This window comes from Solanum lycopersicum, chromosome 6 (genome assembly GCF_036512215.1).
Source record: "Solanum lycopersicum chromosome 6, SLM_r2.1".
NCBI lineage: Eukaryota > Viridiplantae > Streptophyta > Magnoliopsida > Solanales > Solanaceae > Solanum > Solanum lycopersicum.
Genome location: NC_090805.1, coordinates 2,850,997 through 2,877,607, shown reverse-complemented (window position 1 = coordinate 2,877,607; position 26,611 = coordinate 2,850,997). Strand labels below are relative to the sequence as shown.

Below are 26,611 nucleotides of genomic sequence, written 5' to 3'. Positions count from 1 at the left end.
ATCTCCTCTTATTAATATGCTCTAATCAAGCTCTTTCTTATCAACAATAATACTCTCAAACTCACAAATTACAAGTAATATTTGCCTAGTGTTTTCTTGAAATTTCAAGAATCAAAATGGCAAAGAACAACAAAGACTCCCAATATAAAAAGATTTTCAAGTGGGATAATAGAAAGAAACAAAGCCAAAGTTCTGATGAAATAAAAGGGAAATCAAAATCAAACATGGTGCTTATAGAATACAATCATGCTGCAGGAAAAGTTCATCAAAAGCAGGAAACTGAAGGTGATTTTTGTTAATGTTTTTTTATCTTTATTCATTCATTATAATATGATTTAGTAATTGTTAATATATCATGTAGTCTTAGGCTTCACGATACGGAGATAAAATCTGTGTACACTCTACTCTCTTCAGATTTTACTTGTGAAATTTTACTTCATATGTTATTATTATTGTGTTGTCATCATGCCGCGAGTAGGGTAGATGCAAAGTGTTAATATATAATAAGTTTATCAGAATTTTATAGTTTTAGTTCAGACTTTATATATGTGAACACTTAATAAGTAAGAATGATCGATTTTGATACAATAGATTAATGACATGTCTAGAATCTCGAATCCAAATTCATAAAGTTCAAATCTTAATTTTGCTTGAATTCGCCCATCCTTTTGGAGGGATGCGAGAATCAATCTGAGTAATCAACCGTTTTTTTTTAATCTGCCTCAAGCACCCCAACCCTACCGCCGAAAAGCCGTCCGTATAATGCAGGAGCGCTCACATTTTTTTGCTTACACTTTGACTTTCATTTCTCTTTGAACTAAAACTAAAAAGTCTCAAAATAAGGATCAACCCCATAATCACGAATTCAAGTAACGAAAATTGTACTCCTTTGTATGTCATTTTGTCAACAAAAAGTGAATGTCAGAATTTACACTTGTTTGTATTTATATTTATAGTGATCATTATTTGAATGTTGACTTTTTCTTCAAAAATTTTCTAACAGATAACAAGTCTAGTGACAAAAGTCATAATGACAAATACTTTTCTGGTTATATTAATCGAGTGAAGAACAAGATGAGAACAGTGACATCAAATTTTGATATGGTTGATGATGGTGGTTCTAAAAAGCCTACGATAAGAAGAGATAGTTTTAATGATACAATTTCTCATTACATTAATCGTGCAAAGCTCAAGATTAGAACTACAACAATTGTTAATCGTAGCGATCATATATAATATATTGTTTTATGATGTATGGTATTGTATTGATGTTGTGGGAATAATGTTTAGATATATTCTAATGTATTTGACATGATTATGTTGTATAATCACATATGAATTAATTACGTGAATAGATTCTTTTTAAAATATAATTACTTATTTTAAATATACTCTTTAATATTATCATTTATAATAACTTTTTTAATTTTTTCCTTTTCTCCGTCTCGCTCTTTCTTTCTTTCTCCTTTTATGTGTCTCGCTCTCTTTTTTTTTCTTTCTTTTGTCCTTTCTTTCTTGTTTTTTTTTCCTTTCTCCCTCTCGCACTATTGCTCTTTTTTCCTTTCTTTTCGTAGAATAGTCAATGATTCTAAATTGTATAAAACTCGTATCAATAGTTAATTAGATAAGTAATATAATCATAACAAATGAACATGCATAAAAAATTGTAAAATGAATTAAATTTTAATTAAAATTTATTACAAACATATTAAAGTTGAATTATTAGAAGAGAAGTATGATAATCGTAACAAATGAAGATGCATAAGAAACTATAAAATGAATTAAACTTGAATTAAAAATGTATTAGAAACATATTAAAATTGAATCATTAGAAGAGAATTAAATATGAATACAGAATGTAGCAAACAAAAGAGCATTCTTTGATCTGCATATAAACTGAATAAAACTTGTATTTATAATTAATTAAACAAGTAATCGATCGTAACAAATCAATCGATTAATTGCAAAATGTATTACACAAGTATTAAAGTTGAGGTAGAAGAGAGATTTAAGCATAAATAAAAAAAATGTAACAAATAAAATATTAGACAATGATTTATAGAGTGAATTAAACTTCTATCGATAATGAATTAAATAAGTATCAAATAGGAACAAATAAATGAATATAAACTGCAAAATGAATTAAATTTGTATTAAAATTGTATTAAACGGTATTAAATTTGAATAAGAAGAGAGAATTAAGAATTGATAGAAAACGTAACTATGACTGACAAGACAATGATGTGTAGAGTGAATTAAACATGTACAATAATGAATTAAATAAGTATTCAATAGTAAAAAATAAATCAAAATGTTGTGAAATGAATGAAAGTTGCATTAAAATTGCATTACATGGTATTTAAAGTTGAATTAGAAAAGAGAATTAAGAATAAATGGAAAACGTAACAAACAAAAGATATGAAAATGATCAATAAACTGATAAGTTATATCAATAATTAATTAATTAAGTATCCAATAGTTACAAATCAATAAAAAAAATTCAAAATGAATTAAATTTGCATTAAAATTGTATTATCTCATCCATTTTTAATACATTTGCAAGATAATTCTAATGTTATATTTAATTCATTTCAATATAATATTTTCCTAAAATCAATTATAAACTTAACCAAATCCTCTTAAAATTGAGATATAAACTCTAAACAACATTTTCAATTATTTGTAGGAATTACCTATTCAAAATTATCACAAATTTCTAAAATTCAACTAATGAATCCAAAATTTGAAGTTTTATAATGACCATCAATGGTGAACTCTAGTTTCTGTAATTTTAAAGATTTGAAATTTATGCTTAAAAACGTGATTTTATACAAATTTACGGTCTTTTTTTCCTCTTTTCATCTTGTTTTTAAATAAAAATAATGACATGGACAAAACTGATTTGAAAAATATAGTTATTTAGATGAAAAGTTTAAAGAAAAGAACAAAAATTAAAAAAAAAAAAGAAAAATAAATAACACTAGAGAAAGAGATAAAAAGGTAAAAGAGTAAAAAAAAAAGGAAGAAAGAGACGACATAGCAGAAGAGTAAAAAGAAATAAAGAAAGAAAGAAAGAGTCAAAGAAGCTAAGAATAAAAAGAAGAAGAGAAAAAAAAGATTGAGAAAGAGACGAAGATGGTATAATTTTTTTATTTTCAAAAAAATATTATATTTAATTAGAAAATTATATTAACATAAATGATAACTATTTTTATAATATAATATATTTATCTGATTTATCCCTTGTATATTTGAATTCAAATATGAATACATTTTACCTTATTTATTGTTATAATATTTTGAATTATTCCTCCCATTGATATTATATTTCACCTTTTGATGTAACTAATAACAAAGTTAAAAATTCTAAAGAAAATATCGAAAATTGCAAAATAACATATTTTGCTCCACTTTCACCACTAAATTAAAAGTTCTTTTTATTCGATAATTTATATGTATACAAAATATTTTGTATTTTTCCTTATTACACAATGTAATTAAAACTCCTCTATTATATTTGACTTTGCCACTATATACAAATAATCTTTAATTCCCCACCAATCACTTGTCATATCATCTTTTTGTTTCGCATCAATACTTCTAGCTATTTCTTAATCGTGCGCAAATTAAATACAATCAAAACAAACAAGTTTGAATTGATTGGTTGTGTAATTATTGGACCATTTTGGAAAAGTTTGAATGGACGTTTCAACATAATATTTTAAAATTATAATTTATTTTTTAGCAAATAAATATATATGAAATATAATTTATACTTGTAAACTTTTTAAATGATAAAAAAATTCAAAAATTCAACACAAATTCATCATTTTTACAATGAACAAGATATAGTTATTCAAAAATTATAATGAGCAAAATATAGTTATAATTAGTTACGAATATATTCGATGATTCTTCTCGATTTCTTCCTTTTTAAAAGAAATAACAAAAATAAAAAATTTACTAATTTATTTAAAGCTATACTTAAATATCACATTGTGCACAGAAATGAAAAATTAACAATTTAGAGAGTGCGCTTAATGTAAGGATTACGTATAAGAAATCAATTTTTTTTTAAATAATTGATTAAACGTCGTAAGCGATAATATTTATTTACTAACAAACACAAAAAATTTAAGATAAAATTATATAGTTGAAATCATAATTGATAGACTTCTTTACACATTTCTTTTTAATTATTTTTATTTTAGCCAAACGTCTACTCAAATTTCTCAAAAGACGGTACATGTTAGATGTTAGAGCCAAATACCAATGATCATGTGTCCTTTTCTAATTTAAATAAAGGTGTGCCTATGGATGACAATGGGGCCGTGTAGGCTGGGTGGTATGGATTGAGTTTAATTCGTAAAATTTTTAATTCGTCTCACTTAATTTTTTAAATATTTTTTTTAGTTATGTTTGATATTAAAAATGAAATTTATAAAAAAAAATCAGTTTTTCATTTAGTTATATTAATTTAATAGTATAGTTATTTAAAATTTTGATTTTTAGAGGTCAATTGAAAAGCATGCAAGAAATTGTAATATTTTTTATTGAACCATTTTCATTTATTATCTTAAATATGTTTGTAGTTTTAGTGATATTATTTTAGTAAATAATGTTTTATCACTCTATAATACGTAAAAAATTAAAATTAAATTTGAACTCACATAAAACTACATGTACCAACAATTTTCTTCGCCCCACATTAGTTTTAAAAAATCCACTTCAATCCACCCCGCTCATCAGATCCGCCCATGGACATCCCTAGGTGTGCCATAATTATAACATGAACATGCACCATAAATACAACAACTACTACATAATAAATACATCAGATGAAAAAAAGTGATATACCTACTCTATTTGTCGTTTCATTCTTTTTTTTTCGATGTTTAATATTTATATTCAAGTTATAATTAAATTGTAATTATATAAATATAATATTTTTAATATTGTTTTTTTCATACTCAACACTTAAATCTGAAATCTTTAATTAAGAATAAATAATTGTATTACAGAATTGTTGATTCTCATTTTTTTGCTTCCACTCTTTCTCAAATCAACTCAAAATTATTCATTAAAAAGAGTTATTTAGTAGCTAATTCGAGTTATGCGAAAATTAATAAAGTACAAATTAGTTACAAAGAAATTTGAAAGAAATAGTAGAGAGAAATTCTAATCATTCGTCTTTAATATTGTATAAAATAATATAAAATTAAATATAAAATGACAAATTTTTTTAGCAAACTGAAAATTTTATCTACAATAAAAACCTATACATGAAAGTTCTATTCTTTCATTTATTATTTTTCTGCAAATTTTTGTGGTCCATTATCTCAAATCAACATTTTATTTGTATTTGTCTTGTTCCTCCAACTCTAACTACCCAATAAAAATTATATATAATTTTATATAAATATAGAGATTAATTATATATATTAGTTAGTTATTTTAATTTTTATCTTACAACAAAATAATACATAAAGTATCTTGTATATTTATATATATATATTTTTGTGGATTTTACCAATAAAATCATATATTAATTTATATATGAATTACTGAATTCCTGATCATTTATCAATCATATTATTACTCATGCAAAACTCCAAATCAATTATTAAATAATTTTTCGTAACACTGATAGAGTCATAATTTTCACTTTTAGAAAATCAAAAAATAGAAAAATTAACCACATAAATTTTTTAAAAAAGATATTCAATAAATACCATATAATTTTCTCCAAAAAAAAATATTGAGTTAAATATTAAAAGCACACGTTTAAAAAAACAAAAACAAAATAAAATAGGACTACTACATAATCAATACGGTTGCCGAAAGTGCTATACGGACAAAATTGTTTTCGTGATTCTTTTTTCTTTCACTTTATAACGGAATTTATGTATTATTTTATGTCATTATTATAGAATATTATTTATTTTAATTTTTAAGTTATAAATTAAAATAACAGTATTTTTTCTACTTTTATATATAAAATAACTAACCAAGCAATTAATTCTCGAATATAATATACATTAAAGAGAAGTATTGAATTTCAAATTCGGTGCAAGTTATTATCTTCGCTTTCGTATTATTGGTAATTTGAAAAATATTTTCTACTTGATTAAGTAAATTAAAATACATCTGGATCAGTCACAAGACTTAGTGATTTCAAATTCTTATAAGTATTTTGCTACTCCTTCCGTTCATAATTGTTTGTGAGGGTAAGATCATGCACTCCCTCAAGGAAAATCTAATATAAGGTATAATTTAACGAATATAACCCTCCTATAGCAATAATATTAAAGTTTGCATAACTTTTTAATTGAACAAAATGAGTAATTATTAAGGAGAAAATTGAAAAAAAAATTAATTATTTTTTATTGTTTAAATTGAAAATTAATTTTGAACATCTATTTTTAGTATACCTGCCAGACATTCGTGGAACTCCCTATCATGGGTTACTGTATTCTACTAATATGGTGAGATTAGGAATATATTTAAGTTCGGTCAGTTCAATTAAAAATGTTTTTAACTTTAACATAAAACTAATAATTTACGTTAAATTTTAAATATTTACGAAAAATACACAAGTACTCTCAATTTATGCTCAAAATCCCAGACACACTTATATTTTACTAAAGTCCTATTATCTCAAATTTATTTAATAAATAATTTTTAATCACTTTTCGACTTACGTAGCACTATCATTGAAAAAATTATCAACAGACGCTGAGCCTAAAAAATAGTATCACATGAATCAAAAAGAAATAAAAATTTATTTTCATATAAATTTAAAAATAATATGACCTTAATATAATATAAATATGGTTATAAAATTTAAACGTCAATCGAGAAAATACTTTCCAAACCAGCTACCATAGGAACCTTTTGTAATAGTGGGTCCACTGTAAAAAGTACTAGCTCCATATATTAAAAGCTCAAGCTTTATAAATTTAAAATAATAATTACTCTATTTATCTCTGTGATATTTCTATCTTCTTCTTCTTCTAAAAAGTCAAATTTTGAAATTTGAAAATTTGAAAAATGGAGGGGACGATTAGATGCTCTGCAAATTACGTTTCGTTGAGTCCGATAAGTTTTTTGTTAAGGTCAGGTGTTGTATACAGCAACAGAATTTCTATCGTTTATGGCGATGTTAAGTTTACTTGGGCGGAGACAAGACGAAGGTGCTTACAACTTGCTTCTGCTTTTACTCATCTTGGAATTTCTCGTGGCGATGTCGTATGTTCTCTTCCGATCCCCATTTGGTCTATTGATTTTGAAGTTGAAATTTTACGAATTATATGCTATTTTGTTTGATCATATTGTTGATTTTTATAAATTTGAAGTTTTGTTTGAATATTTGTTTCAGTTGATGGACAAATAGATATTTGGGATTTTTCACATAATCCAAACGATTTTCACTTAAAAATATATAATATATATAGCGATTAAGTTTTAATTTTTTTTATTAATTTTATGATTTAAGAATGATCGATCTTTCAAGTTAACAGAGTCGTCACTTGATTTTCACTAAAAATCAAGAAAAAACTTAAAATTAATTTTTGATCGACAATTTGACTAAAATCACCTATTAAAATAACTTTTTTCAAATATTGAAACTAGGTGGAAAAAATTTATTTACTTATTTACCATTATCATTTTATAATGAATTATTTTAGGGGAAAGAGGAGATCAGAGTAATGACTTAAAATGATTGATAAGACTAACTAAAAGCTAAGTGACTTGTACAGAATAAATTTATATATATATAAAGAAATGGTCATCTCGGAAACTTAATTAAATTAAACCATAAAATAAGTCAAGTTAGTTAAAATAATACAAAAAAGTTAAAAGGAAGAGTGTATTAAATTTGGGCCTTGGGCCCAAATATTTAAGCCTGTCCTAAATCTAAAGTGACCCAAAAATGGATCTTGCCCCATTTTGGGCCTGTTGGGCTTGCTGGAATTCTAGCGCTATGTTCCTTCCTTTCCCATGCTTAAATCTGTGTATACATCAAATGTATATGGATGTATACGATACGTATTTAGACTCATTTCCGTGTATTAGGATGTATTCTTAGTGTATGCTGCCCATTTAAGACTTCCATCACCTGTTTTATCAGTTCATACCTGTATATAACGATTCTTTCCGTGTATACTTCATGTATACTGCCCTCTTTTGGGCCTTTTGAGACCTGCAAAATTAATTTCCCGCCTACATTTATCGACCTCAACCTGCATATCAGTTCACGTGCTGGAGGGCGAGTCGGGTCGAGTTTCTGGGTTTCTTCGTGAAGAAGAAGGGAAAAGGAAGAAGAGATGATATGGGAGAAATTTCTTTTTGGCAGAAGAAGAATTGGGCTGGAAGCAATAAAGGCCCAAAATTTGATCTCTAAATGGGTTTGGGTTTAAGGATTTCACTAATAACTAAAGAATATGAATTAATATAAATTAATTAAACGAAAATAAAATAATTATTTTAATTATAAACTAATTAGCCTAAAATAAGTTATTATTTAAACCACGCTAGTTGTCTAAAATATTTTACTAGAACTAAAATCTTTTGAGATGATTTTTAATAATCATCAAATATATTAGTTATATACATAATCCTATAAAATGTATACATATTCTAAAAATTATAAAAAGTGACAAAACTATTTAAATAAAACTTGAAAAATAGTTTGAATTTTATTAAAACTAATTATTCTAAATCGTTTAGAATTAAGAAGCACGTCGATTAATTATTATCGAGGAGGGTCAAAATTGGGTGTCAACAGAAACTTGAAAATTTGATTTTTGAAGTTGTGAACTTGCCTCTTCTTATTTGATATATATATTTTGATTCGTATCGAAAAATAATTTTTTGATCGAAGGGTGTTTAACTGGCCACATTTCATTACATGTGGATACGCTACTAGTTATCCTCTCCCATCCAAATTCCCATTTGAAAAACACATTTTTTATGATAAATTTTAAACATCTATTCGCAAAATCTATGTCAAACGATTAGCTATATGTGCTTCCTTTCATCTTTGGTGCTTAAAAAAATTGTATGTTTTCATTGGAGTTGCTTTCACCATATATACAACCTTAACATACAATTTTTTAAGCGGTTGATTTAACAGCTCAAACTTGTGAATTCGTGGTCACGTGACAACAACTTTATCAATCTGTTTAAATTACTTATTCATAGTTAGTCACTAAGCCAAACCATTCACAAACACGTTGGTTTAAGTAGTAATTATATACAGAATGATGTTTTCAACTTTTATCAGTTACCACATTATTTCGTTGTTGTTACTGTGATTTTTGTTGGATGCCCTATACTTTTTTCCGTATTTTTTTACTTGTTTTCTCCACTGCCATATTTCCTTTGATTTGCTGCACTTGAGCTGAACCCTCTCTACCTCCACGACCAAGAGGAATCCGGGGTAAGATTTTCGTACATTCCCCACCCCGTATCGATTTTTGGGATCACATAGATATGTTGTTGTTGTCGTATTCTTTCTAAGATGACTCGATTTGTGGGATTACACGATATGTTGTTATTGTCGTATGCTTTCTAAGAAATAAACAACTTCTCGTTTTGAACTGTGCATCTTCATACTCATGTTGCTCATAGTTTTTCTTTTTTCTTCGTATTATAAGCAGGTTGCTGTCTTGGCTCCAAATATTCCTGCAATATATGAGCTACACTTTGCGGTACCTATGGCTGGGGCAGTTCTTTCTACTCTCAATATTCGTCACGATTCAGCAATGATCTCGGTTTTACTCAAACATTCAGAGGCAAAAGTCATACTTGTAGATTACCAGTTTCTTGATGTTGCTAACGGGGCGTTACATATTCTTTCGAAGGAAAATATTAAGTTGCCTCATCTAATCCTAATCCCCGATGGTGACAAACGCCCATCGAATTCTCCTATTATGGAATACGAGCCCTTTTTAGCTATGGGAAGGCCTAATTTTGAGGTAGTATGGCCAAATGATGAGTGGGATCCCATTGCCCTGAATTATACTTCTGGTACAACGTCGAGTCCAAAGGGTGTCGTGTATAGTCATAGAGGAGCATATCTTAATTCTCTGTCAGCTGTTCTTCTCAATGAAATGCCTTCAATGCCCGTCTACTTATGGACTGTTCCGATGTTTCATTGCAACGGATGGTGCCTTACATGGGCCGTGGCAGCACAGGGTGGCACAAATATTTGTCTTAGGAATGTTACTGCTGAAGGAATTTTTACAAGCATAGATAGGCACCAAGTGAGTCACATGGGCGGTGCACCTACAGTTTTAAACATGATAATACACGCACCTCCTAGTATCCGTAGGCCACTTCCGAGGAAAGTGGCAGTGATGACCGGTGGTGCACCACCTCCTCCTCAAGTTTTATTTATGATGGATGAGCTTGGTTTTAATGTTACACACTCGTATGGTCTAACGGAAACATATGGTCCTGGAACTGTTTGCGCTTGGAAACCTGAATGGAGTTCTCTGTCACGTGATGAGCAGGCGAAGATTAAGGCTCGTCAAGGGTTGCATCATATAGGTATGGAGGAAGTAGATGTGAAGGATCCAGCTTCAATGAAGAGTGTATTACCTGATGCAAAAACAATGGGAGAGGTGATGTTTAGAGGAAATGTTGTGATGAATGGGTACTTGAAGAATGCCAAAGCTACAGAAGAAGCTTTTAAAGGGGGTTGGTTTCGAACTGGGGACTTGGCTGTGAAGCATCCAGATGGTTACATCGAATTGAAGGATCGTGCTAAGGACATCATTATATCCGGTGGAGAAAACATTAGTACAATCGAGGTGGAGTCGGTTTTATTCAGCCATCCATCTATTCTTGACGCTGCTGTAGTAGGAAGACCAGATGATTACTGGGGTGAGACACCTTGTGCCTTTGTAAAACTAAAGGATGGTAACAATGCAACTATGGATGAAATCATCAAGTATTGTCGTGATCGTTTACCACATTACATGGCTCCGAAAACAGTAATTTTCGATGATTTGCCCAAAACATCTACAGGAAAGACACAAAAATTTGTTTTGAGACAGAGGGCCAAAGCTATGGGGAGTATTACAAAGCCAGCTAGCAAACTATAATTTGTAATTTCCTGTGTTGTATTGTGGATAGACTGATAAAAAGTCTGGCAAGGCAAGTTGAGGGTCGATCAGAAACAACCTCTCTATCTCTACGAGGTTGGGGTAACTTCCGTGTATACTCTACCCTCTCCCGACCCCACATTGAATATGTTTTCGTGGATTGACTTATCGATGTTTTATTTTATTGAATCACATTTATGTTGTGGGAATGCATCATTAGTTTTCTTTTAATAAATATATAATGGTGAATGATAATGATGGTTGACGATATATGATGATGACTGATGTGATTGTCGATACGTGGTAATTAATTGACGGTGTTGTAATAGTGATTGACAGTGATGAAGAGTGCTACAAATAGAAAAAAAATTATGTTTAGATCAAGAGAAATTGATAGGTTGCTATAATTGTGGAAAAGAAAGATTAGCCCCTCAAAAGTAATCATTGACTCTAGTTAATCAATGAAAGTGAGTTACTAATTAATTACTACTACATTTTCTTAAAGGATAATATAAGATTAGTCATAGGTTATTAACAAAATAGAATTCTCTCCCTCACAATCTTACCAAACTTTATCCTTTATTTTTTATGAATCAATCATTTATAACCTCTCCTAAACCTTCTCTTAACCTAGCCTCCAATGGCTGCTTCAACTTCCTTTTTCCTAATGCACTATTCTAAATGCATGTTGCAGGATGGCCTTTTGGACTTCTCATCTCCTTGGCCTCCTGTTTTTCTTTCTACTAATTATCAATCAAATTTCCTTCATCACCACCACCACCACCACCCGCGTTGGCGTTATCTTGAAACCGACTTACCTACATGTTTCCGTCTTTCGGGAAGCGCCTGCTTTTCGCAATGGGAGGGATTGTGGTTCGTCCGCCGCGGACCGTATTCATGTGGCCATGACTCTTGATGCTAATTATTTGAGAGGTATTGTTGTTGAAATGTATGACCATCACAATTAAAAACTTTGAAATTAGTACATTTTAGTTACTTTAAAATATTGTATGTCTAAATGTCTTCCATGTGTGGGCCTACTTAATAGGTCACTAGCGCGCACTACCAAAAAAGAGAGTAGGAGCTAGCTATACGATTCGTTGCTAATCTGTCATTAAATATCTTGAAATTTAATATGATTTTTTGATAATTCATAGTAATAAAACAATATAAGTGGTGGATTTTTGTTGTTTAACGACAAACCGACAATAGTCATTCATTGCTAATTATATTTGAGCGATATTTTTTTTTGTTATCCGTGTATATAACTTATAAAATATCTTTCATTTTCATATGTACTCAAAACATGTAAATATATTTGAACTTGAGATTCTTTATGCCGTAGGGCATAATATTTTGTGAGTACGTTATTATATAATTACTTATGTCTCGTATATATAGGTACCATGGCTGCAGTATTATCCATCCTACAACATTCAACATGTCCAGAAGATGTCATGTTTCACTTTTTATGTGTAAGACATGAACCTGTGGTATTTTCTAGCATTAAGTCCACTTTCCCTTACCTCAACTTCAAGCTCTACAAATTTGATGTCCACAGGGTCCGTGGCCTAATTTCAAAGTCGATTCGTCAAGCTTTAGATCAACCGTTAAATTATGCAAGAATTTATTTGCCTGATTTAATTCCAATAGACGTAAAACGCGTTATTTATCTTGATTCTGACATAGTCATTGTTGATGACATTGTTAAATTATGGCAAGTTGATCTTGGTGACAAAGTGTTAGCTGCTCCTGAATATTGTCAAGCAAATTTCACAACTTATTTCACAGACACATTTTGGGATGATTCTGAATTAGCTAAAACATTTCATGGTAGAAAGCCATGTTATTTTAACACAGGTGTTATGATTGTTGATGTTGATAAATGGAGATGTGGAAATTACACACAAAAGGTTGAAGATTGGATGGTTATACAAAAGCAAAAAAGGATATATCACTTAGGTTCTTTACCACCTTTTTTGTTAACCCTAGCTGGGGATATTACCCCTGTTGATCATAGATGGAATCAACATGGATTAGGTGGTGATAATATTGAAGGAAAGTGTAGGAGTTTGCATCCTGGTCCTATTAGTTTATTACATTGGAGTGGTAAAGGTAAACCATGGTTAAGATTGGATTCAAGAAAACCATGTACTGTTGATCATTTATGGGCTCCTTACGATCTCTATCGTTCATCGAGGCATTCATTCGACGAATAATGCATGCTGAAGAAGCAGTTTAATATTTTATCTTCTTGTTACTATCGAACAACAAATTGTATGAACGGGGTTCATAATTTATTATTTATTGAAATTTTTAGTGATCTTGGGGTTAAAAATGATTATCCGATCCAATTGAACTTAAATTAACCGATATGACTTGGGTAATAAATCTAGAGGGGTGTAACTGAACTTATTTCTTTTGATATGAATTATGTAAATACATCATAGAAATATTAAAATGTGTATATATGTATAAGATCACCCACATTATCGATGAACTCACACTGTAAATATAAAATTTACCTCCAAAATTAGAGATACATGGTGATGTATCTATAAGGATTGGGGTTTAGATTAAATACGCCAATTTAATTATGAATTTAGGCATAAATAAAGTGGACGGTGGATTGATGCTTTCTTTCTTTATTTATCTAACGAGGAGAGCCAAATTACTCAAAAATTACATACTTGGTGATATATCTATGAGAGCCAACAAAGTGAATGACAAATTGTAAAATTGTGATAAGAAAAAGATGAAGAAGCAAAAATCGGAAGGAAAATAAGAGAGGGGTGGGGGGTGGGACATGAAGATGGAGAATAAAGGGCGCGGGATTAAAAAAACTATTATTTTCGACTCTGGCACACTTATTTTACTTTTATAATGATATGAATTAGATCGATTAGTAAATTTACCTAAATCATATCATGATCAAAGAGTTCATAATTTTCGAGGTTCAAAATAGAAGAATTCTAACTATACTCTATCTTTTTTAATGACCGTAATATCTTATGTAATAAAAAGAATTTCTAAAGAACTTAACGTATCGAACTTCGTTTTTTAATTTCCATTTTAAGGAAGAAACATAAATGACCTAACCTTGGTTAAAGTCGGCTAACCCACAGTTCCATTGCGACTCCAAGCCGCACTATCAGAGGAGCATAGCAAAAGAGCCAAATACACACTGATACACAGTATTCTGCACTCAATAGCCTCTCAAACAGCAAAAGAAGTAGAAAAGAATTCACCGCATTTGCGATTTTCGTTAGGAACAACATCTCTGTGAGTGATCTTTCTGATTAAAGTTGTTTTTTGGGGGTGTGGGGGTGGGGGAACACCACAAAACATGCAGAAAAATGTGTTTTCTTGGATACCCTTTTTGATTTTAGGTTGAATTTATGCTGTATCTAGCTTTGTTCTTACATGGGTTTATGAGAAATGTTGTTTTTTTTGGGCATTTTACTTCATTGTGGCCATTTTTGCTGTTGTTGTTTGATTGTATTTCTACGCCGAGTAACTTTGGGTTTTGGATTTTTTATTGGGTTCTGTGAAAGATTTTGAGCTGAGGGTTTTAGTGGGTTTAACGTTTGATTTGTTTCTTGGATGCCTTATTTGTAGATTCATCATTTATGGGTGTTTTCCCCTTTGATTGTTTTGAGCTTTTCTTGTTGCTGAAAATTTGATTCGTTGAAATTTTCACTTGTACTGTGTAATAGAGGTATGCTTGTTTTGAGAACTTTCAGTTCAGTAGATAATTTTGAGTAGTGTATAAAGAATGATGATTAAGAAGATACATAGGATGCTGGGTTTAGAAGGGGAGTCTTAACGTAATTGGTAAAGTTTCTCTGCATGTGACTTGGAGGTTACATTTTGAGCTGTGCAAACAGCCTCTTGCAGGAATGCAAGGTAATTCTGCATGCAATAGACCGTTATGCTCTCGTGCTTTCTTGGACCTGGTGCATAGCGGGAGCTTAATGCATTGGGCTGCCTTTTTTTCTATGTAGGATGCTGGCTTTGGTGCTAGTGAAGATGAAATGTAATTGATCTTATTCAGGCATGAATTTTGTGAAATTAATTGGCATGGACTATAAATGTGTAGGACAATGAGGTGAGTAAGTGGAGATAAAATCAAAATGTTGGCTATTATGGCTCTACGAGAGATTTTTTATTCCAGAGTCGCAAATACGATACCTCTAGCTAAGGGAAGAAGGATTTCATCCATCCCATCATATACAATAATTAACATTAAAAACTCATACACTATGATTCGACGTGAACTTTTGAACTTCAAGCTATTATTGTAGTAACTTATTAAAATAAGTTGGAAGAAGAAAAGGGTGACTTGACTAATCAGCAATGCCTTAAAAACACTGAGATTAGCATCATATAGTTAAGTGATAAATGATTGAAGGATACCAGAAAATACGCAAAAGAATGTATTTTTTGGATACCCTTTTTATTATAGATTGAATTTTTGCTGTATCTAGCTTTGTCTTACATTGGTGTATGAAAAATCTTTTTTTTTTCCTTTTCATTTTATTTCACTGTGGCCATTTTCCTCTTGTTCCTTGATTGTATTTCTCAGCTAAGTTACTTTGGGTTTCTAAGTAGTGGATCTTTATTGGGTTCTGTGCAAGATTTTGATGTGAGGGTTTATTAGGTTTTATATTTGGTTTGCTTGTTGGTTGACTGCTGCTTGATTTGTTGCCTCATTTGCACATTCTTGAGTTATGGTATTTTCCCCTCTGATTATTTTGAGCTTTTTGTTGCAGAAAATTGTTTCTTTGGCAGCTTCACCTGTACTGTGTTACAGAGGTATGCCTGTTCTTCATTTATTTGTTTCTGAACAAGTTTTTTTTTTTCTCGTTATTGTTATTTTTTTCTAGAATCAGATCATCTGATGAGAATCTTTAAAATAGATAACCCGTAGTTTGTCTTAAAAGAGCAAATGTTGAGTATTGAAATAGCAGAATGAATATAGAGGATTTTGTAGACCTCCACTAATTTTGGGATGAGGTGTAGTTGTATTTTGATAATCTAGTATTGTTCAGTCAATGCAAAAATCTATCTCTTTGTTTTCTCTCTCTGTCTTATTTGTTATGAAATGAGCTTAAATGAAGATGTGGTGATTCATCTAGCCAACCCCAACTTGTCGGGACCTGAGCTGTTGATGTCTATTATTCTATAGTCTCTATCTTGTTGCTGCTACATTTTCTTTTTTTGTTTGTTTCCCCTGCGCCTACCACATTATTTCTGAATGGTCTTTCGCTGCAACTTCTGGAACTGCAGATAAAGATACGAGCAATAGGATTTGTGCAAAAAATTTCATTATCATTGAAAAGATAATGAATGTAGGTGATCATAACAGCAGTGATGGTGCCAATGAGAAGTCATTGGTGATTTCAGCCCAGGAAAAAGGTAGTAGGAACAAGAGGAAGTTCTTATCTGAGTTTCCTCTAGACGTTCCTATTGATACACCTGTTCTGTCCCTTACAGAATTCCCAAGGTATGAGCTATTAGAAGAAAAACTCTTAAGCACCCCTAATGAGGCCAGTTCACTTGAGGGCAGGTGTCATCAGTCCAATGAGAAACAAGGAGTTGAAACTTTACAACAAGCCGACTGGGATGATACAATAGCGTGTCAGCTAATGGAACTTTTATTTCATAACTTGTCCGGAACTTTTCAGAGCGCAATCAAGAGGATTGTTGAATGTGGATATAATGAGGAAACAGCTGAATGGGTCCTTTTGAGGAGTGGCCTTTATCATGGTAGCAAGGATGCTGTCTCAACTATCGTGGATGGTGCCTTGGCTTTACTAAGCAGGGAAAAAGAATTGGATACTTCGACGTATCTCATATTTGAGGATTTGAATAGCCTGGTAGAGTACACGATGTTGGAGATGATATGTGTGCTGAGGGAGGTTAAGCCAGATTTTACCGTGGCAGAAGCAATGTGGTGTCTGTTAATATGTGATTTGAACCTGTTACATGCATGTTCCATAGAAAGAGATCTCTCGGTTGACTCATGCAGTTTGGAAAGTCCGAGAAAAAGCTCATCTGGTTCAAAACCTGCCCAACCAAAGGATGCTTTTGTAGTGAGTCAATTGGGCCTGGATAAACTACAATTGTCAAAACCTTCAATGCCAATTGCTAAAGGTTTGCAGTCTGAAATTCCTTGTGATGATCCAGTCGCTCTATTGTCTAATTCTATATACTCACATCTTCATGGAGTGGACATTACAGCAAACAGAAGTTCAGCTCGTTTTCCAGCAGCGAAGAGCAACTCTGCAGGGGTTAGCGGAGAGAGTGTACTGTCTATAACGAAAGCAGCAATTTTAGAAGAAAAAAATGGAACTGGGAGAAGGGGGTCTTCTATGATCTCCAAGAAAGATATGCTTAGACAAAAGACATTTCATTTTGAGAAAAGCTATAAAGGTCGTATGGGTAAGGGTTCCTTTAAAGCAAAACTCACCACCTGGAGCAGTATGGTTTTGGACAAGACGCTGAACTCTGAATCTTGTTCTTCTGGTCTCGCAATGAAGAGTACTAACTCTAAGGTAACTACTACAGTTAAATGCAATGGCCCTTTAGAAGTAGGCAGTTCTCATAGTTCAAGCACCTACCCCTCCATTGCACCTTCAAGTGAAACGGCTAGTGTGCCAGCGACCCAAGATACTGTTTGTGCATTGCCTGCTGTAAACACAAATATTTCTGTACCACTGACTCCGGACCCCAAGTCTTCCTCAAATACCCCAGGCAGCACTCCTGCCCCTCCTAAAGTTCTAGACTATTATGCTGGTATCCCATACGATGAGTCTTTGGGGAAATATGTCCCACAAAATGAGAAAGACAAAATTGTTTTGTTGCGAATTGCCCGTATACAAACACTGCAGAAAGAGCTCCAAGGGTGGACTGATTGGGCCAATGAGAAGGTTATGCAGGCTGCTCGGAGGCTTGGCAAGGACCAGGGGGAGCTTAAAATGCTGAAGCAAGAGAAAGAAGAGGCCGAGAAATTGCAGAAGGAAAAGCAAATGGTGGAAGAAAACACCATGAAGAGGCTTTCTGAAATGGAGTGTGCGTTGTCAAATGCCAGTGGCCAGAGTAAGATGGCTGACTCTACTCTTCACCGACTTAAGGAGGAGAATGTTTCACTAAAGAAGGAGATGGATGCTGCGACGCTGGCTGCTCTGGAGTCTGCTACAAACGTCCACCAAGCAGTTGCGAGGGAGCAGGAGATGCTGAAGAATTGTCAAGCATTGGAGATGGAGAACGGCTCTCTGCAGCATAATTTCTCAACCCTGAAACGAGAAGCAGTTCATTTTGAGCAGGAACTAGAGAGAGCCAAAACGCGCCAGAACCAGTTGAAGGTATGCTTCTGTATGAATAAATTTATTTGCCTGCTTGATTGAGGTTGTAACTCTTAACAAATATTGTTACCCCCGCCGTTTCAATTTGTTTGTTATACTTTCTTTTTAGTATGTTCCAAAAAGAATGCCTCTTTCCTTTTTCAGTAACTTTTTAATTTCAATTTTTAAAAGACCTCAAGATTAAAGGATATTTTGGTACATTCTATATATTTTTAATTTAAGATCTCAAAATTCAAAAGTTCTCTTACTTTCTTAAATTTTTCACAAGACCTCAAGTCTTAAATCTTACTTTCTTAAATTTTTCACAAGACCTCAAGATTAAAGGATATTTTGGTACATTCTATATATTTTTAATTTAAGATCTCAAAATTCAAAAGTTCTCTTACTTTCTTAAATTTCGTGCCCAGTCAAAATCAGGAAACAAATTGAAACGGAGGGAGTAGTATATATGACATACCTTTTGTTCAAAATCTAGTAGAACATCTGCTGATTTACAATTCGAAGTATTATTAATTTTCTTGATCTGAGGGTCTATCATAAACAACCTCTCTACCCCACAAAGGTAGGGGTAGGGTCTGTGTACAACCCTTCCCAGACCCCACTTGTGGGATTATACAGGGTGTGTTGTTGTCTGCTGATTTACTTATAACTTCCGGTAATAGTTGCTCTAGCATGTATCAAGCAGTTTGGCTTTTGATTTGCAATCTGATGTTCTTTCTTGTATAAGCTATAACATAAAAAGAAACCTGGTAGGGTTTTATTTGAAATGATTTAATTCAGTTTCAAGTGATTTTTACCATACTGTGCTGCATGCTTTCAACTTGCACTATAAAAAAACATGAATTGCAGGTTCTGTTGGAGCAGGAGGAGAGGGAGAAACGAAGGGTTCTTCAGCAGGCTGATTCCCTTAAAGCTGAAAGGGAGAAACGGGGAGTTCAGAGTAAAATGGAGGAGGATAATATTAGAGAAACGACAGAGAGAAACATGCAAAAATGCAAAGAAGATATCAAGAAGCTTGAAAGTGAAATCTCTCTATTAAGATATCAGTCTGAAGGTTCAAAAATAGAAGCTCTCAGAAGAGGTATCAACCACACGAGGCCTCAATCTCCTAAACTCACAAAGAGCTTGGCAGTCTTCGAGGAAAATCTTGGCTCTGCTAGTGTGGAAATCGAGAGGGAGTGTGTTATGTGTTTGAGTGAGGAAATGACAGTGGTTTTCCTCCCATGCGCTCATCAGGTTCTTTGTGCACAATGCAGCGTGCTTCACGAAAAGCAAGGAATGAATGACTGTCCTTCTTGTAGGACGCCAATTAAGAAGCGCATTAACGTTCAATTTGCTCGTTCATCTAGAAGTTAACACCAGAATCATCTTAAGAATGATGTCAAGGGACAGACAAGACAACTTATCGTTTCATATTGTCCCCTTTTTTGGCCTTCACATCTTACCTTAGCTGAAATAGTTGATACAAAAAGGTATAGACAGGTAGTATTACAAGATTGTAAATTTTTAGTCAAAAAGTCCAAGTATCAAGTGTTAGACCTTATTGTACTTAACAAGAGAACTTGGTTCAATGTCTTTTGTATAATGGTTTCTTTTTGCTTGCTGATTCCAGTTTCCTAGTGCTATTAGTACATATTATTTTTGCTTTGCTTTGGTTATTATAAAACATGTTGTTACTTTTTTCATTATTTCTACTTGATTTCATTTTCACACTATTTTTTATACGTTTTGCTTGAGCTGAGGGTCGATCCCTCTACCGTCACAAGGTAGGAGGATTAAGGTGTTTGTGTACATATCACCCTCCATATCGATGCCATTTCTGCGATTAGTCTAAGTATGCTGTTGTAAAATATTTTTTATCTTATTATATTCGAAATTTATTCGTTGGTGTTTATTTTGGCAATCTAATATTAGGAAATGACTTGTTTTATTTTCTTTCAAAATATACATTATGAAAAAATATTTTCCTTTCATAGTAAATAGTTTTCACGAAAATGTTTTACTTTAAAAAGCTATTTCTTGATCATTTCATTTTTTTTTCCTTTCATAGTAAACTGTCCATTCTTTTGCTTCTTTAAATGTTGATATCAAATTGCTTATTAAAGTTTTTTTGCGTACACCCTTGAAGTCTACGTATAATGTTTAAGAGTTATGAAATCATTATTTAATTGTATATATCATGTAAAAGGCTTTTGTAACGAGAATTACGTCAATTGTAGTTGATGTAAATGATAAGTCGGGACCGTAAGAAATGAAATTTTTATTTTTTTAAGAAATGTAATGCTTTTCATATTATTTATCTTGGCTTCTTTACTTAATATATTAATATATATATATATATATATATATATATGATTGCTTCAATTTTTCTTTTTGAGACGATGATCTTTCGGAAATAATCTCTTCATCTCCACAAGTTAATGATAATATACGTGTACATACACACCACTCCTCAAATCGCGCTTGCGGAAATTTATTTCTAAAGGATATAAATATTAAATGAAAATACAAAAATAGGCTTCAACAGGTCGATATGTCCGAGTGGTTAAGGAGACAGACTTGAAATCTGTTGGGCTTCGCCCGCGCAGGTTCGAACCCTGCTGTCGACGACTTTTTTATTTTTTCCCCTACATAATCGATGTTTTTCGTAAAGCTTATTATTAAATGCATCGTTATGGAAAGGTGTTTCCGTCATTGATACAATAAATAGATAATATATAGGTTAGTATGATCCAACCTGACGTTATATGTATAGCTCGAGCTTAAATCAACCTTCTAGATGCATCCATCCATTAAAATCGATTTCTACAGTCTAATTTAGTGGATGTTTTGATGGTGTTCAACTAGTAGAGAGGTGGATTTGGGTGTTACTTTTAAGATTATCGATATTTACTCATTGCATGTTGAGATTATGAACACAAATTTTGATATGAATCAATATATTTCTATTTCATGTCGAAAAACCTATATTTAGAGAAGTTCATAGTAAAAAAGCTACATTCATCTCTTTTCACGAGCATGAAAGGTGTTCAATTGGAACAATATTCACAATCTCCGTGAGATAAAAGTTCCTCGTTATAAACATCTCAACCTTCGACTAAGATCTTAGTAAAGTTTGTTGGATGTGTTATGTCCTAAAAACAATATATGGGCCTCATGAAGATTACTCGTGTATTACGTAAATAATTTTGGCTAAGTACAATCACTCTATTGTCTATTTCTAATAAACACAATAAATCTAATTTCGGATCTTAGTAATGAAGTACTAACTATTAGTAGCGACTACCATTAAGGATGGATTAAATAAGTATAATTAGTTGCCTTAGAAAGGCGGGAGAATCCGGAATCATTAGTATCAAGCAAAACTCTTTTCCACGACTTTCTCCATTTACCAAAACCTAATTCACTAAGCTTCAGCTATGCGCGGGATACAGTAAGCAACCCATTTCTGCAAACAACTATTGATAACTCAAACTAGTGACTTCCTGATCACATGACAACAATTTTACCAATTACGTGAAGACTCATGTTCATCACCTTTCTTCTATATTTGGTTAAATTGGTTGATTAAGTTCAAACATTACATGTTGACAATGACAAATATTTTCCTACAATATTATTTTTATAGTATAGTATTAAAAGGTTAATTTTATGATAAATAAATTTATGCAACAAAATGTCGATATGTCCGAGTGGTTAAGGAGACAGACTTGAAATCTGTTGGGCTTCGCCCGCGCAGGTTCGAACCCTGCTGTCGACGATTGTTATTTCCCCCGCTACTTTTCGACGTTTTACTTGTTTCTTCGATTTCTATTACTATTTTCATCTTATTTTTTTGTTGTAGTTACTATTCTTTTTTCATATTATTTAGGATTTGGCCTTTGATTTCTTTATTCCTATTATTTTCTTTAAGCCAAGGGAAAAGCGAAATCAGTTTCTCTACCTCCCGTAATAAGGGTAACATCGACATACACAATCCCCTCCCCACTCCTCACTTTATTGGACGATGCATCTAGAAGTCAACAATACAATCATGTCATTTTAAGCTTGAGTTATATATCGGAATCAGTTTCTCTACTTCCAAGATAAGGGTAACGTCGACATATTGTCGAAAAATAGGGAAAAAAATAAAAAGAAGTCGTCGACAGCTTTATTGGATGATGCATCTAGAAGTCAACAATACAATCATATCATTTTAAGCTTGAGCTATTTATCAGAACCAGTTTCTCTACCTCCAAGATAAGGATAACATCGACATACACAATCCTCACTTTATCGGACGATGCATCTAGAAGTCAACCATACAATCATGTCATTTTAAGCTTGAGCTACATATCGGAATCAATTTCTCTACCTCCAAGATAAGGGTAACGTCGACATACTGTCGAAAAAATAGGGAAAAAAAATAAAAAAGTCGTCGACAGCAGGGTTCGAACCTGCGCGGGCGAAGCCCAACAGATTTCAAGTCTGTCTCCTTAACCACTCGGACATATCGACATTTTGTTGCTTAACTATTGTTTAAATATTATTATTAATTCATTCTTTTTTATAAAATAATATAATATTAATCAACTAACACATTTAATCAAATGATGAAAAATAATAACTGAAAAGAATGAGTAGTAGCGATGACTGAAATAATACCCTATTAATAATATAATATTACATATTTGATGAGATGTCGTTAATTCAAATACTCATTATTACTTTTTAGAAAATGCATAATGCCACAAGTCAACAAGAATAAACTTGCAAGCATGTTAGTACAACCAAAACGAAATATAGTTATTTATTATTCCATTCTAGTTAATTCATTTTTTTTAAAAAAAATAATAATTCAAAACTATACTAAAAAATCATAAAAGATAGGTTAGATTTAGTCTTTTATATTCAATCTGAATAAAAATAAAACGATTAGTTCGATTATATATAATGATTTTTCTTCACGTGTATATTGAACTAGTTGACGTAAATATTTTTGCTTGTGCAATAAATTGAGCAGGTCATGTTTGACAGAGTGAAGATGATGGATGCCACATCCAAATGACAATTTTAGTTGCAAAAGTCAAAAAAATAAATACCACTATGGGGTAGGGGTGGAAAAAACTATTTAGTGACGGATTTAATTGAATTTATTACTTTTGACGGTAGTTCACTTAAAGTAACAACAAATAGTAGGCCTTAATATGTCACTTTAATCTGTTCAATGCTTTAAAAGGTGAAAAATGTTAACAAAAAATTCAAACGGTATATGAATTTTTTTTAAACCAAAACGGTAAAATCGCTCATTAAGTAGCGATTTTGTTCGCTGAAAAAAGTAAAATTGAGTTGTTGAAGTTGATTTTTTTAAGAAAGAAAATTTTTAAAAAAGGAGCGATTTTCAAAATAATTTTTTTATAATATTTTTAATATGTCGCTGCCTCAGCAACCACTAAAGTTCAATTTTTTTTAAAATTATTTTTTGCTTTTTTTTTTTTTTTTAAAAAAGCTTAAGTCAAAAAAATTTTAAAATCAAATCGCAGCGACTTTTAATTAAATTTTTTTATTTGTTTTTTAAAATCAAATCGCTGCCAAGGCAGCGATTTTAAATCAAAATCTATTTAGCGATTTGATTTTAAAATAAAAAAAGAAGCAAAAAATAATTTTAAAAAAATAATTAAACTTGAGTCTCTGCCTCAGCAGCGACATATTAAAAATAAATTAAAAAAGAGAAAATTTTATTTTGGAAATCGCTCCTTTGTCAACGATTTTATTTAAAAATATTATTTTAAAAAAAGAAAAAATTAAATTTAACAAATCGCTGCTATTGCAACGATTTTACTTTTTTCAGCGGACAAAATCGCTACTTCGTGAGAGATTTTGCCGATTTGATTAAAAAAAAATTTCATATACCGTTTTGAAATTTTTGTTAACATTTTTTACTTTTCAAATTCCGAACTCTTGAATTCATAAAGCTCAAATCTCGAACCTGTCTCCAATATTAAAGAGTAAAAGTAGATATGTAACAAAATATTATAGTATTAGACCTACCAAATTATTATTTCACCCGTTATTGAGTTCCTATACTATCTTGTCCACGCTCTACTTTTCTTACCCTGTGTGGGGGTGAGGGTAGAGTGTTACTCAAGTCAACTCTAATTAATTTGAACATGTATGCCTTATAATCCATGAATAATCTATGTATATCGATTGGGAAAAGTATACATGGATATCCCAAAAAAAGCAATCAAAACTAAAAGAAGTAAAAAGATATATAGACCTATATATTTTGGTGTAAACCAAAGCAAATTCTTACATTTGAATTTGAGTAATCGATCGAGAAACAATCAAACCAATTGATATAGAAAAATTTAACAGACATAGATACTACCTCCCCGAGAGGATAGACATTGTATAAGAGCGAAGCGAATTAGTATCAGTAGATCTAGCCATGGCTGCAGCAACCCTAGGTAACCCGGGATGATGATCAACACCCTCGTCCAATAGATCAAGGATCATCATTGTTGTTTGTGTAGGCGCTTCTACTAGCACACGACCTTCTAACATTTCCACGACTCGTGCCATTGTTGGCCTAAGGCTAGGCCGTTCTTGGATGCAAGACAACGCCACACACGCCAGTCTTTTCACTTGCATTTCAACAGCTACACCTCCTGTAGCTGCTTCGTGGACGAGCCTCTCGTCCACGACTTCCATGATCTTCCCCTGCTCCAATTTCTCACTCACAATTTTAGGGAAGTAACTAAACTTACTCTTTGAATTAGTACTCTTTCCATTTTCAGCTAAAGTGATGTTTCTCCTCCCTCCGATCAACTCCAATAACACCATTCCGTAGCTATAAACATCACTTTTCTCAGAAATCCCGTTCTCCAGGAGCCACTCGGGGGCTAAATACCCTCGAGTACCTCTAATCGTTGTAACAACTCTACTCTCATCTTTCCCCATCAACTTAGACAACCCGAAATCAGCTAGAATAGCACGATGATTCTCGTCTAGAAGTATATTCTCAGGCTTTACATCGAGATGTAAAATACACGATCTACAATCATGATGCAAATACGAAAGTGCTTTAGCCACATCTAGACTAACTCTACACCTCAAATCCAACGACAAACACCCACGAATTCCCCTCTTTCGAAAAATCCAATTATCAAGTGATCCATTAACTATATACTCGTAAACTAAAAATCGAGGTCCTGATGGAGGAACACTACAATATCCAAGTAAACGTACAAGATTCACATGTTGAACACTAGCAATAGCTGCAACTTCTGATTTGAATTCCTTATCGCCACGCTCTTCTCCATCGATCCTTTTAACAGCTACTGATGCACCATCACTAAGCACACCTTTGAAAACACAAGCTGATGATCCACGACCTATCAACGATCCAAAGTTATCGGTTGCTTCTTCGAGCTCTTTAAGCTTAAATCTTGTTGGAACACCTGCTACTTTCCTTAAGAAACTATACTCGATCCTCAGCTCGCGTCCATCAGAGTCTAACTGATTTTCTAACAATAACTTCCTGTTGTTTAACTTCCTTCTTATCAAAACACCAGCAAGAACACCAATAATCAACGCGATATCAGCTCCGAAAATAAGGAAAAATGCCTCGGAATATTTCAACGTTATACGTGCGATAACGATTAGTGTGATCAATAATATCACAAGTGAAATAGCTAAGGAATAAGCTTTTTTGTCCTCCATCAATTCATCATCATAAAAATTGAAATCAAACTAAAATTTCAAAAATATAAGTCAAAAACTATGAATTTATTTCTGGTCCCATAAGTCCCTATCTGTATTTATTTATTTTCTAAAGCCACTTGATAAACTATTAAATTGTTTTGAAGGTGTTCTCTACACGGTTTGAATATGTTCACCAACTATTACTCTTCTACATTAATGTCTTTCACTTTACTTTTATTGTTTTGGGCTGACTAATTTAAATTCGTATTCAGGGTTCGAACCTGATACGCTTAGTAAACAGAGGTCTCTAACTAATTGAATTTGTATTCAGGGTTTGAACTTGATACGTTTAGTTTAGTTAAGGATGAAAGAGAACTTACCACCTGATCTAGACCTGATTTGAAGTTGTTCACCTACTATTACTCTTCTACGTTAATGTCCTCGTTT

General features: G+C 32.0%; 4 protein-coding genes, 1 long non-coding RNA gene and 3 other non-coding genes across 10 annotated transcripts; 6 read left to right on the top strand and 2 right to left on the bottom strand.

The window, feature by feature from the left end:
- On the top strand, positions 1–1,387 carry LOC101254903 (uncharacterized). The gene is made up of 2 exons (XR_011221629.1): positions 1–285; positions 1,004–1,387. It is a non-coding gene; the product is annotated as an uncharacterized lncRNA (long non-coding RNA).
- A 5,465-nt stretch (positions 1,388–6,852) lies between these two features.
- Positions 6,853–11,320, top strand: LOC101254597 (butanoate--CoA ligase AAE1-like). Its single transcript, XM_004240482.5, has 2 exons — positions 6,853–7,248; positions 9,663–11,320. Exons 1-2 carry the CDS (start codon positions 7,051–7,053, stop codon positions 11,109–11,111), a joined length of 1,647 nt encoding a protein of 548 aa, XP_004240530.1. The 5' UTR covers positions 6,853–7,050; the 3' UTR covers positions 11,112–11,320.
- Positions 11,321–11,740: 420 nt separating this feature from the next.
- LOC101254301 (probable galacturonosyltransferase-like 4) lies at positions 11,741–13,434 on the top strand. The gene is made up of 2 exons (XM_004240481.5): positions 11,741–12,044; positions 12,513–13,434. Exons 1-2 carry the CDS (start codon positions 11,807–11,809, stop codon positions 13,328–13,330), a joined length of 1,056 nt encoding a protein of 351 aa, XP_004240529.1. The 5' UTR covers positions 11,741–11,806; the 3' UTR covers positions 13,331–13,434.
- A 779-nt stretch (positions 13,435–14,213) lies between these two features.
- Positions 14,214–20,084, top strand: LOC101268285 (putative E3 ubiquitin-protein ligase RF298). 3 transcript variants are annotated; one of them, XM_069299019.1, is made up of 5 exons: positions 14,219–14,393; positions 15,884–15,926; positions 16,401–16,529; positions 16,608–18,478; positions 19,328–20,084. In XM_069299019.1, exons 3-5 carry the CDS (start codon positions 16,457–16,459, stop codon positions 19,832–19,834), a joined length of 2,451 nt encoding a protein of 816 aa, XP_069155120.1. In that variant the 5' UTR covers positions 14,219–14,393; positions 15,884–15,926; positions 16,401–16,456; the 3' UTR covers positions 19,835–20,084. The 3 variants fall into 3 exon arrangements, with proteins under 3 accessions (XP_010321841.1, XP_069155120.1, XP_069155119.1); XM_010323539.4 differs by having other exon boundaries at positions 14,214–14,393; positions 16,401–18,478; XM_069299018.1 differs by lacking the exon at positions 14,219–14,393 and adding an exon at positions 15,116–15,219 and having other exon boundaries at positions 16,401–18,478.
- Positions 20,085–21,005: 921 nt separating this feature from the next.
- On the top strand, positions 21,006–21,087 carry TRNAS-UGA (transfer RNA serine (anticodon UGA)). The gene has a single exon. It is a non-coding gene; the product is annotated as a tRNA-Ser (tRNA).
- A 1,069-nt stretch (positions 21,088–22,156) lies between these two features.
- TRNAS-UGA (transfer RNA serine (anticodon UGA)) lies at positions 22,157–22,238 on the top strand. The gene has a single exon. It is a non-coding gene; the product is annotated as a tRNA-Ser (tRNA).
- A 655-nt stretch (positions 22,239–22,893) lies between these two features.
- On the bottom strand, positions 22,894–22,975 carry TRNAS-UGA (transfer RNA serine (anticodon UGA)). Its single transcript has one exon. It is a non-coding gene; the product is annotated as a tRNA-Ser (tRNA).
- A 1,736-nt stretch (positions 22,976–24,711) lies between these two features.
- LOC101253999 (probable receptor-like protein kinase At5g20050) lies at positions 24,712–26,364 on the bottom strand. The gene has a single exon (XM_004240480.5). The coding sequence runs from the start codon at positions 26,180–26,182 to the stop codon at positions 24,845–24,847; it is 1,338 nt and encodes a 445-aa protein (XP_004240528.1). The 5' UTR covers positions 26,183–26,364; the 3' UTR covers positions 24,712–24,844.
- Between the last annotated feature and the right edge of the window lie 247 nt (positions 26,365–26,611).

Excerpts from the sequence above, each read along its gene's own strand:
- LOC101268285 (XM_010323539.4), top strand. The coding sequence starts at position 16,457 with ATGAATGTAGGTGATCATAACAGCAGTGATGGTGCCAATGAGAAGTCA. Across the intron at positions 18,479-19,327 it reads CGCGCCAGAACCAGTTGAAG|GTTCTGTTGGAGCAGGAGGA; the intron begins GTATGCTTCTGT and ends CATGAATTGCAG.
- LOC101254301 (XM_004240481.5), top strand. The coding sequence starts at position 11,807 with ATGGCCTTTTGGACTTCTCATCTCCTTGGCCTCCTGTTTTTCTTTCTA. Across the intron at positions 12,045-12,512 it reads TGATGCTAATTATTTGAGAG|GTACCATGGCTGCAGTATTA; the intron begins GTATTGTTGTTG and ends TCGTATATATAG.
- LOC101253999 (XM_004240480.5), bottom strand. The coding sequence starts at position 26,182 with ATGGAGGACAAAAAAGCTTATTCCTTAGCTATTTCACTTGTGATATTA.
- LOC101254597 (XM_004240482.5), top strand. The coding sequence starts at position 7,051 with ATGGAGGGGACGATTAGATGCTCTGCAAATTACGTTTCGTTGAGTCCG. Across the intron at positions 7,249-9,662 it reads GAATTTCTCGTGGCGATGTC|GTTGCTGTCTTGGCTCCAAA; the intron begins GTATGTTCTCTT and ends TATTATAAGCAG.